The sequence below is a fragment of the Podarcis filfolensis genome, assembly GCF_964270895.1.
Source record: "Podarcis filfolensis genome assembly, chromosome: 10".
NCBI lineage: Eukaryota > Metazoa > Chordata > Lepidosauria > Squamata > Lacertidae > Podarcis > Podarcis filfolensis.
Window position 1 is genome coordinate 63388361 of NC_139612.1, and position 11911 is coordinate 63400271.

General features: G+C 45.9%; 1 protein-coding gene across 3 annotated transcripts in view; it reads left to right on the plus strand.

Annotated features, from left to right (window-relative positions):
* The window catches only part of GYS2 (glycogen synthase 2), a 48400-nt gene extending 37008 nt beyond the window's left edge, over positions 1-11392 (plus strand). Inside the window, exons 9-18 of one of the 3 annotated variants that reach the window (XM_083572764.1) lie at positions 680-739; positions 1024-1102; positions 1681-1794; positions 3013-3139; positions 3967-4062; positions 5258-5421; positions 6788-6868; positions 8460-9155; positions 9426-10135; positions 10382-11392. In XM_083572764.1, coding sequence (XP_083428890.1) covers positions 680-739; positions 1024-1102; positions 1681-1794; positions 3013-3139; positions 3967-4062; positions 5258-5421; positions 6788-6868; positions 8460-8681 — 943 coding nt within the window. In that variant the 3' untranslated portion in view covers positions 8682-9155; positions 9426-10135; positions 10382-11392. Of the gene's footprint in view, positions 1-679; positions 740-1023; positions 1103-1680; positions 1795-3012; positions 3140-3966; positions 4063-5257; positions 5422-6787; positions 6869-8459; positions 10136-10348 lie in introns of all 3 variants that reach the window. The other 2 variants (XM_083572762.1, XM_083572763.1) reach the window with 2 other exon arrangements.
* The last annotated feature ends 519 nt before the right edge of the window (positions 11393-11911 follow it).

Sequence of the window (11911 nt, forward strand, 5' to 3'; positions counted from 1 at the left end):
CTCCATAGGCTTCGGACAGGGCCATGCCCCCTGGAATCCTTTACCGGACTACCCTTCAATATGCGGGGGAGGTGATGGCGCTCCCCCCCATTCATAACATAACATAACATCTACATAACCCCCCCACACCAATGCCTAACCGCCAAACCAAGGAAGTTGTGATGATTTGCTACGAGGTAGGTGGAAAAACCAAGTGGCTGGTGCCAATTTGCCAAGTGGAAAAATTCCTACCAGGCCCCTTAACGGCGACCAACCGAAGTCCATAGCAAAGTCAGAAGGAAAACCTAAAGGGCGGGAGGGTGGGAAACCGGAGGAGCTGTGGCAGCAAAAGAGGGAGATCCTTGGCCGTGCCCATGTTAAATAGTGCAAACCACGCCTCCCTCCCAGGCCAGCCGATTGGCTGGCTAGGGAGATGACACAGCCAAGGATTCCCTCAATGGTGCGGAGGCTGGGAGCCAGCCCCTGTGCACGTGGGGAGGGCGTGAAGCCCGCCACCCCACCTCGTCTTGAGCTCGGAAGTGGCTTTGTAGTCCAGCGTCTGAAGGGCACCAAGTTGGAGGAGGCTGGAAGGAAAAAGAAGAAGCAGAGATCAACATGATTCACATGGGAAACATTCACACAAGGAAAAGTGGATCGGAAGTCTTTAATGATGATCTCTTTCTTTCTCTCTCTCTCTTAGGGACACTGCGCATTTGCTCAAGGAAAAATTTGGCAAAAAGCTCTATGATGCACTATTAAGGTGAGCTCTCACTCACAGAATCATAGAGGTGGAAGGGGCCCAGGGGTCATCTAGTCCAACCCCCTGCAATGCAGGAATCTCAGCTGAAGCATCCATGACAGATGAATTCAGGTGTCTCATATTTCACTGTAGAGTTATGTATTTGCGTATGAAGCTCTGGGTTAGTTAAACAATCCCAGTGTTGTGGGCCAGAGAGAGCTCCTGCTTCAGAAATTTTAAATGATTATCTTGGAAAACGCTTCCCTTCTTTTCACAAAAAAAGATCTTCCCTATTGCACCCACAGAGGAGAAATCCCAGATATGAGCAAGATCATAGATCGTGATGACCTCACCATCATAAAACGGGCCATCTATTCAACTCAGGTTAGAGGCTTTTTTTCTGATTATTTAATGGAAAGCATAAAATTTGTCTTATAGTCTAGCTCTCACTAGAGTAGTAAATCTACATACCATCAATATCATTCTTTTTAAAAAGTTACTTATTTTCTTTAAATGCTATGGGTTGTATCCTGTTCTGGGACTACTCAGAGTAGACCCATTGATGTTAATGAGCACAACTATTAATTTCTACTCTGTATAACGATGTATTAATTTCTACTACTCTGAGGAGAACTTGGTTGGCTACAACCTATCCCTTTCCAAGGCCCATTAAGGCCCGCTGTGTGGTTTATAATAAAGAAAATCACAGCAGAATAAGATATAAATAGAAACTTTTTAAAAAAACAACAACCCACCCTTGAAACCTTAAAAGAGCATGAAATGAGTTTCCTAAAAGTAACCACAGAGATGGTCAACTTCCTTCTGAATTCAGAAGGTTCCAAATAAATTGGGGCCACTTCAAAAAGGCTATGCTGGTCTTTAGACCCCATTGGCTACAAACTTGCCTTTTTTGTCTGTTTATTTGAAACATGTCCCCAAATGCACATCTTGTTCTGTTGCAGCGACAGGGACTTCCGCCGGTGACAACCCACAACATGATCGATGATTCCACCGACCCAATCCTGAGCACCATTAGACGCATCGGCCTTTTCAACAACCGGACAGATCGAGTCAAGGTGCAACTCTCAGGGCTTTAAAAATATATATATATCCCTGTCTCCTCTGCCTTAAAAAACCCGGAACAGCTGGTACACAGAGTACAAAGATGCATTATTTTCAGAAGGCAGGAGGGAAAACATGACACTGTCCTAATCCAAGCCAGGTCATTGATCTTTCTCTCCCAGTACTATTGCTGCTACGTGAGTTCCTTTTAACTAGACCAGCCATTCCCACCCTTGAACCCCCAGATGGCAACCAAGGCAGCCAGTTTTAAAACAGGGGCTATATGAGGTCTAAACTGAAGCCCAGCCAGGAATCCTTAAGATGCCAAAAGAGTCTTCAGTTTTTGCTGCAACAGGCTTATTTATTGAGTCCAGGAACAAACGGGTTATATGAGCTCTAAATTAAATACTAGCCAGTAATTTTTCATTTTGCACCAATTGAAATTTCCAAGTCGTCTTCAATGCGAAAGCCCCATGCAGAGCACATTGCAGTAATCCAATCTGGAAGTTCAACCATCCCACATAGATCAATTATGCTCGCCTCCTGGTTCCTATGTGTGAAGAGCAGCTGTCACTCATGTCGCAGGGCCGGATTTAGGTTTGATGAGGCCCTAAGCTACTGAAGGTAATGGGGCCCTTTCTATGTCCAGCTGTTCTTTGTCAACAACAAATTGCTGCTTGTTTTTGTGTTGAATATATGCTATATGGTAATTTATGGACCAAATAGGTATCTAAAGCCATTTGCACATAACAAAATACAAAGTAATTGCTGAACTGAAATACAGTTAAGAAGAAGTATATTAATAGTGAAATACAATTAAGAAGAAGTATATTACATGCAGAATGTAGGCACCCTATATATAGAAATGAGCAAACCAGTGATATTTTAGGAAGCAGGCTAGCAGGCGGGGCCCATTACTTACATCATAGGAGCCTACGCAACACAAAACACTGTTGTTGTATGTAGGTTTTATTTTGTTTGTTTTTTATCTTATATTTTGGAAATGTACATCCAGGTTTTTTCCCCTTTAATTTTTTTGGGTGGCCCCCAAGAGAGTGAGGCCCTAAGCTATAGCTTGTTTAGCTCATACGTAAATCTGGCACTGCTCGTGTGGGTTGTGTCTCTGCTGGACATAGCAAGGGACTGCTAGATTTGAAAACTCCCCTTTTTAAAAATTACACCTCTAAAGGCAATGTTTATATGGGTTTTCTTCTTCTCATTCAACTCTCCAGGTGATCTTGCACCCTGAATTCCTTTCTTCAACGAGTCCCTTATTGCCGATGGACTACGAAGAGTTTGTCAGAGGCTGCCATCTTGGGGTATTCCCATCATACTATGAACCCTGGGGTTACACTCCCGGTAAGCAAATGACAGACTCACTGGCTTTTATTGTAACTCGCTCTACGCGGGGCTGCCCTTGAAGCTGACCCAGAAACTCCAGCAGGTGCAGAATGCAACGGCGAGGCTCCTTACAGGGTCCTTGCTGCGTGATCACATTCATCCAGTGTTTTACCAACTGCACTGGCTCCCAGTAGTGTACAGGGTCAGGTTTAAGGTGCTGGTTTTGACCTTTAAAGCCCTATGCAGCCTAGGACCCACATACCTACGGGACCGCCTCTCCTGGTATGCCCCGTGGAGGACCTTAAGGTCCACAAATAACAACACTTTGGAGGTCCCAAGCCTCAAGGAGGTTAGATTGGTTTCAACTAGGGCCAGGACCTTTTCAGCACTGGCCCCGACATGGTGGAATGCTTTGTCGCAAGAGACTAGGGCCCTGCGGGACTTGACATCTTTCCGCAGGGCCTGCAAGACAGAGCTGTTCCGCCTGGCCTTTGCTTTGGACTCGGTCTGATCCTTATGTTTCCCTCCCCTTATGGTCTTGATTTATCGGCTATTTTAAAATGAGGCTGCATTTTAAATTGCATTTTAACCTGTATTTTAAATTGTGTTTTTTCCCTCCTCTCTTTCCCCCCTATTATGTTTTTACTGTGATTTTATTGGTGTTAGCTGCCCTGAGCCCGGCTCTGGCCGGGGAGGGCGGGGTATAAATTATTATTATTATTATTATTATTATTATTATTATTACGGACGGGGGGGGCGCACAGTTTCAATGCAGCCTGCTTCTGGTGTGACCCTGCAAAGTTGCACATCACTGTGAGAGTTAAACCTTCTTTGTCTTTTGGCAGCTGAGTGCACCGTCATGGGGATTCCCAGCGTGACCACAAATCTCTCCGGATTTGGCTGTTTCATGCAGGAGCATGTGGCTGACCCAGCTGCCTACGGTGAGGACATTGCAGCCATGGAACAGATTATTAATGTGCTAGAGGTTAGCCAGCACAGTGCATTTTCCACATGCTTTTTCCCAACTTTGAGAGATTGGGCTGATTTGGTTGCAGGCTTTTGTGCTGCATTTTTGGTTAATATTTTGGTTACAGACTAAAAGGAGAATTCTCTGGATGCCTAGATCCAGGCTTGGGACAATCACTCTTTGGTGAGAAAGCCCCAGCAGAAATCTAAAATCACAAAACATGTAGCAAAGTAAATCACGGAAATATAGACAGTTAGGCCTTTAAAATATCCCCTTCTAAGTTACAACGGAACCTCGGGTTACATACCTTCCACCTTACAAACACTTTGGATAATGAGCTCTGCTAACCCAGAAGTAGGTCTCCTGGTAGCAAACTTTGTCCCGGGATGTGAGCGGAAGTCGTGCGCCAGTGGCACGGCAGCAGTGGGAGGCCCCATTAGCAAAAGTGCACCTCATGTTACGAACGGTTTCGGGTTAAGAACGGACCTCCAGAACAAATTAAGTTCATCACTGGAGGTACCACTGTATTTCCTAAGTTTCCCACTTCCCTTAGTATAGAAAAAAACCACACATTTGGTGAGTTAAAAATGGTTTACTTACAAACTCTTCAAAGGCCCGATTCATGTGCTTTTCCATATAGCAGGAAGAAAAGATAGGCAGGGTGACTTAGTTTCAAAAATGCTAATTTCCTAAATTATTTGCATAGAAACACAAAGATGGCTTGCTGAAGCCACACGGTCTAAGCTTCGAGCCTCTAGCTCAGACATCCTTACTGGAAGGGTTCACATCATGGCAGGATGAAGGAAAGTTGGAGAACAAAAAGTTTGATAGTCCTTCCTCCCAAGGTTAGGGGATGTGACTTAGCTAAGCCTGGCAGAACAATGTACTCTATGGTCTTAACCCCTCCATGCATTAATTAGAGGTTGGTTATATGAGGCTGGATATATCCCACATTTTGGACCTTCCAAAGTTCCTCTCCACTTTAAAAAGAGAGTGGGAGAAGAGGAGAGTTCAGATTGGCTATACAAAGCACAAACATCTCCACTTGATGAGGGACGGGATTTTGCAAAGGTCATTATCATGCATAATGACAGATGCAACAGAAGCCTTCAAAGGCCAAAGAGCAACTGCAAACTCTTTTCTTTCCAACCTGGGTTTGTCTCCTGCAGGTATTTACATTGTGGACAGGAGATTCCGCTCCCCAGATGAGTCCTGTAACCAGCTGACGCAGTTCCTGTATGGATTCTGCCAGCAGTCACGTCGGCAGAGGATTGTCCAGAGAAACCGAACGGAGAGGCTCTCGGACTTGCTGGACTGGCGATATCTAGGCAGGGTACACTGAACGATTGCATGTGTATCACGCTCCCTGTTGCTTGAGATCAGGGGTTGGCGACTTTGGCCTAGAGGCTGAATGCAGCCTTCCAGGCCTCTCTTATCTGGCCCTTAGGATTCTCCACAGGCCACACCGCCAACACTGGCCACACCTTTCCTCAGCTCTACCTCTCCTCAGGTGGTTTTTGCCTTGCTGAAATGTATCCTTGAACTGCAATGCCTGACTGGGAGATGGAGGCATGTCTCTGTGTATTAATCTCTGACTTCTGCTTGGCTGAGATGTAACCTAATGTGCTATTGCTATGCCCGCCTTTGCATCTGGTCCTGTCCACCACTAGTGCGTGCGCACACCCACCCTCAGAAGATTGCTTATAAGGGAACACAACCCTCAGGCTGAAAAAGATTCCCAACTCTCAAAGAGCCTAAGACTTGCTGGTCAGAAGGTCGGCGGTTCGAATCCCCGCAACAGGGTGAGCTCCCGTTGCTCGGTCCCTGCTCCTGCCCACCTAGCAGTTCAAAAGCACGTCAAAGTGCAAGTAGATAAATAGGTACCGCTCCGGCAGGAAGGTAAACGGTGTTTCCGTGCGCTGCTCTGGTTTTCCAGAAGCGGCTTAGTCATGCTGGCCACATGACCTGGAAGCTATAAGCCGGCTCCCTAGGCCAGTAAAACGAGATGAGCGCCACAACCCCAGTGTCGGCCACGGCTGGACCTAGTGGTCAGGGGTCCCTTTACCTTTACCTAGCTTTTGGATATATCAATACATGATGATCGAGGGTCTGGAAACCAAGCCTTATGAGCAATGGTTGAGGGAGTTGGGTGTTTAGCCTGGAAAAGAGGAAAGTGAGAGATGCGATAGGCATCTTCAAAGGCCCATCACATGAAAGACAGAGCAAGCACATTTTTCCCTGCTCTGGAAGGTAGGACTCGAACCAATGGCTTGAAGTTACAAGAAAGGAGATTCCAACTAAACATTAGGAAGAACTTTCTCATGGCACAAGCTGTTTGACAGTGGACACCCCCAGAAGGTGGTGGACTCTCCTTCCTTGGAGGTTTCTAAGCAGAGCTTGGATGGCCATCTGTCATGGATGCTTTAGTTGAGATTCCGGCATTGCAGGGGGTTGGACTAGATGACCCATGGGGTCCCTTCCAACTCTACAATTCTACGATTCTGTGAATGACTGCGTGAAGTCATAGTCATAGAAGTCATAGAGTTGTGACAAGGACACCATGGTAAGGCATGGACCTTCTCGCGCAGTTGTGATCATGAGAGGACGAAGGCCTGGGCCGCTAAGTTACATCTCTCTCTCTCTCTCTCTCTCTCTCTCTCTCTCTCTCTCTCTCTCTCTCTCTTTCTCTCTCCTTACAGTTTTATATGCATGCTAGGCACTTGGCTCTTAGTCGGACATTTCCTGAAAAATTCGTGCTGGAACCAAATGCTCCACCAAAGGTAACTCCTCCTACATCGTACCGCAAAACCTTTATTGGCTTCACATGTTGTTGTTCAGTCGTTTAGTCGTGTCCGACTCTTCGTGACCCCATGGACCAGAGCACGCCAGGCACTCCTGCCTTCCACTGCCTCCCGCAGTTTGGTTAAACTCATGCTGGTAGCTTCGAGAACACTGTCCAACCATCTCGTCCTCTGTCGTCCCCTTCTCCTTGTGCCCTCAATCTTTTGCAACACCAGGGTCTTTTCCAGGGAGTCTTCTCTTCTCATGAGGTGGCCAAAGTATTGGAGCCTCAGCTTCAGGATCTGTCCTTCCAGATAGCACTCAGGGCTGTTTTCCTTCAGAATGGATAGGTTTGATCTTCTTGCAGTCCATGGGACTCTCAAGAGTCTCCTCCAGCACCATAATTCAAAAATTGGCCTCACATACAACATCCAAAACAAATCAATACAGAATTACCACTTCCCCAGTGGCACAAAACATTTGCTAAAAGAAAGGAGGCAGAGCAGTCTATCATCATATCTCTTGGTCTCCAGGGAGCTCAGACGTCTGCAGTGTATTTCGACGACAAAAAACCGAATAGAGATATTTAGCCACTAACTTGGTGAGCTCCCGATCATTCCCCAGTAATAGAAAATGTATGACCTCTGACTCTGGTTTCCATTTGGGGATACAGAGTTGATCTAGAAATTGCTGGCGGAGATCAGCATATAGTTTACAATTGAAAACCCTATGTGTAAGGGTTTCCACCAGGTGGTCTTCACATGGGCAAGTTCTGCCTGAGAACCTTCCCCAAAGGAAGTTTGATGGATTTGAATTAAACCTGGCCAGCGAGAATGCCCTTCTTTCTTGAGGGTTAAGCAGTTTCATGTGCCCAAGAAAGTTGAAAATAAAGAGGGGAACATGTTTTCTCTGCTGCTACTGTTAGTCCTTGGCGTTCAATATCCCACAACCTAGTTTTTATTATAGTCTTGGCAGATGGTAGGGACATCGATCGCAAAAGTTCCACTGATAGCCCGAGTTGCTGTACCTTCTTGTTAAACTGTTGTAGCCCTGGGCAAAGAAACTCCTCCTACATGTTATGCTTCAAGGGGCATAAGTCAGACATGACCACTGAACATGTCACCAGTGGTCTGAGAAACAGATGTTTCAATAATAATAATAATAATAATAATAATAATAATAATTTATTATTTATATCCTGCCCATCTGGCTGGGTTTCCCCAGCCACTCTGGGCAGCTCCAAACATAATTAAAAGCACAATAAAACATCAGACATAAAAAACTTCCCTAAACAGGGCTGCCTTCAGACGTCTTCTAAAAGTCAGGTACAGTAGTTGTTTATTTCCTTGAAATCTGACCGGAGGGGGTTCCACAGGGCGGGTGCCACCACCGAGAAGGCCCTCTGCCTGGTTCCCTGTAGCTTCACTTCTCACAGTGAGGGAACCGCCAGAAGGCCCTTGGAGCTGGACCTCGGTGTACATTTTTAAATTAATGAAAAATATTTTGGGCGGCAGGGGGAGGAAGGGCACGTTTTTACATCAAGGGCCCTTCCTGCATCGTATTTATCCCTCGCTTCCATTTCTCCTGCAGACTGAAGGATTTCGGTACCCGCGCCCGCCATCGGTGCCCCCCTCGCCCTCCGTCTCTCAGCACAACAGCCCCCACCAAAGCGACGAAGAGCTGGACGAGGAGGACGAAAGATACGATGAGGACGAAGAGGCTGAGAGGGACAGGCAGAACATAAAGGCCCCTTTCTCCCTCAGCGCTGTGCCGGATGGGAAAAAGAAGCAGCACGGAGAATATAGGAACTGATGCAGCTTGGTGGCAAATGATTACTGCCCATCCTGCTTGTACACGTTACCTTAAAGTTGGGTACGACCTGATGTAAGGGAAGTGTGGATGATTCCGGTGGGAACTAGATGTCTGAAATACCTCGAATCCCCTGCCCTCTTTCCTCCATTATAAATAGTTCTGATGGTGCATCTCCGCCTTCCCTCGTTCTCTTCCTCCCTTTGGCAGTAAAAGAAATAATTTAGAAGTATGTGTCAAAAATCAGGACTGTATGCTGGCTTTTTTTATAATCCCTAACCCTAATATGGATGTGGGTGGTGCTGTGGGTTAAACCACAGAGCCTAGGACTTGCCAATCAGAAGGTTGGTGGTTTGAATCCCCGCCACGGGGTGAGCTCCCGTTGCTCGGTCCCTGCTCCTGCCCACCTAGCAGTTTGAAAGCACGTCGAAGTGCAAGTATATAAATAGGTACTGCTCCAGCGGGAAGGTAAACAGCGTTTCTGTGCGCTGCTCTGGTTCGCCAGAAGCAGCTTAGTCATGCTGGCCACATGACCCGGAAGCTGTACGCCGGCTCCCTCGGCCAATAAAGCGAGATGAGCACCGCAACCCCAGAGTCGGCCACGACTGGACCTAATGGTCAGGGGTCCCTTTACTCTTTACCTTTAACCCTAATATCTTGGCACTAAGAAGGAGGATCAAAGTGCTACCTATTGCCTGCAAATTTGTCAGGGAAAGAAAAGCTACTGTTCTTAGAGCTGCTACTCAGCCTGCTGCTATTTTTAAATTTGATGTGATGCAAGTAAATCCAGTTTGTCTCCTTCAGCTGTGGATACAGGGCCGGCCCTTTCATTGGGCAAAGTGAAGCAGCAGTTGCTAGAGAGAAAGAGATTAGGAGCAAAGCTTTGGCTAGAGCTGTGTGTCCCACATGGCCTGGTCTGCTCCTTCCAAATTTATCTTTATGTCTCATTGATGGGACATTGAAGTAAGATTTGACTGCTAGTCTGGCCAGGTCCTGTACATGGAATTTGGGGGAGCAGAAAACATCTTGTTCTTCGCCTCCGTCAGCCAAATGCCTTGGAAAGGCCATTCACAGATTAAAAACCCCAACCCTCCCCCATTAGTCCAAAGCTGGTTCAAATATCTTTTTGAGCGCTAGTCCCTGTTATCAGAGAAGACTTCAAGCACTCTTGAAGGTCAATTTTCAGACTTCTTGCAATGAAGAAATTTTCAGCTTTCTGTCTGTTGTGGAACTACCTTAAGAACTTTGAGACTCTGATCTGTAAGTCGGAGAGCTAAGCATCATTATGTACATATAATACATTCTTTTCACAATTGGTAGCTGGCTTATACCTGCTTCTAAAAGTGAGTCTTTTTGCCCTTCTCTCCAAAAGTTGTGTCTAACAGGCACAATCAATACCCTGAGAGAGAGAGAGAGAGAGAGAGAGAGAGAGAGAGAGAGAGGCTATTAACATAGCTGTCAATTTACAGATTTGAAAATAAGGGACCAGCAGCCTCGAAAATAAGGGATCAGCAGCCAAAATAAGGGATTTTCCGGGCACAGGTATGTTCAACTTCTGGGCCCCTCTGAGCCAAAGGCAGAAAACCCAGCCAGCAGCCAAATGAAGCCTCATAAATAAGGAACAGCAGCGGGACATGGCGCTGGGATAAGGGACTGTCCCGCCCAATAAGGGACACTTGACAGCCATGCCTGTTAATATAAAGCAAAACTTGAAAATATCAAAAGCAAACACCAGCATACAGCATTATTAAATATAAAGATTATGACTTACTAGCTGTTTCCCAGCTCCCCAAGACCAGGTTGTATCCAGCTAAGTCATACTCAGAGTAGAACCACCGGAATAAACGCACTTTGCTAATTTCATTGATTTCAACAGGTTTACTCTGAGTATGGCTTAGTTGGATAAAGCCCTATGTCTTTGTCTTATTTACTTGCTTTTGATGTAATGGGTTATAAGATGAGAGATATTTTCTTCCCAACAGTGGGGGCGGGTGCGGGTTAGTGCTTATAATAATTCAGAATTGATTGCTTACTTTTGTGAATGACTGCTGCTCCAGAGGGCAGGACCCAAACCAGTGGGTTCAGATTACAGGAAAGGAGATTCTGAGTAAACGTTAGGGAGAATTTTATGACAGTAAGAGCTGTTCGACAGTGGAGTGGACCGCCTTGGAAAGTCCTTCACTGGACAGACTTTTAAGCAGAAGTTGGATGGCCATCTGTCAGGGATTTTTAGCTCTGATTTCTGCATTCCAGGGTGTTGGACTAGATGGCCATTGGGTACCCCTCTACAATTCTATGGCTCAGAACTGAAGCACCCGATGCCAAGAGATGTTTAAGCAGAAACTTCCTTTCTTCTGCATTCCCTATACGTCCTCTCCCCACAGCTTCTCCATCTTAGAACCACGATCTAGAAATATTTGAAGAATCTCTTCCACAGCTAGAGATCCGTAAACGGAAATTTATTTAAGCTAAAATGTTTTGGTGGTGGTGGTGGGGAGTCCCTGTTTATAATTATGCTGCTTATCCTGTATTCCAAAGAACGGTCATTTCCCGCCACCTTTAAAACAACCAGTCTAGAATTACTTTGAATAATTTGCTGTCAACCGGCAGACCTCAAAACATCTTATTACTCAGTGCTTGCATACAGTTCCTGGCCATAATATGTCACCTGTCTGAACTTGTACAGATGCACAATAAACCACAAACTATTACTACTTTCTGATTTCTGTGAGAATTGAATGAACCGAAAGGATCAGCGGCGTAGTTGATGCGGTTGTAGATTTGTTTGTGGGGTCTGTCTATGGAAAGGGCAGCAGATGCCAGTTTTATCCTCCAGACTCAACTATTTATGTTTACAATTCACTGGGAAGATTCAGAGCAGAGGGGGAAAGGGATTGGGAAGAGGGTGGGAAGAAAACAAATGCAGAGGTTGTAGATCTCATCAGCCTCAGACAGAAAGGCACGATGGGAGTTGTAGTCATGCAACATTTGAAGGGGCACAGGGCTTATTAAACAGGGATTTGTCGATTTGGGTATAATGGGTGGGGAAAGGATGGTTAACTCAAAGGGAACATGCAGGAGATGGGAGCGGGGGGGAGGAACCCTTCTACCTTATCTCCCTGCGATTTGCTGTTTTAGGATACTTGCCTGACCACAGTACAGTGGTACCTCAGGTTAAATACTTAATTCATTCCAGAGGTCCGTTCTTAACCTGAAACTGTTCTTAACATGAA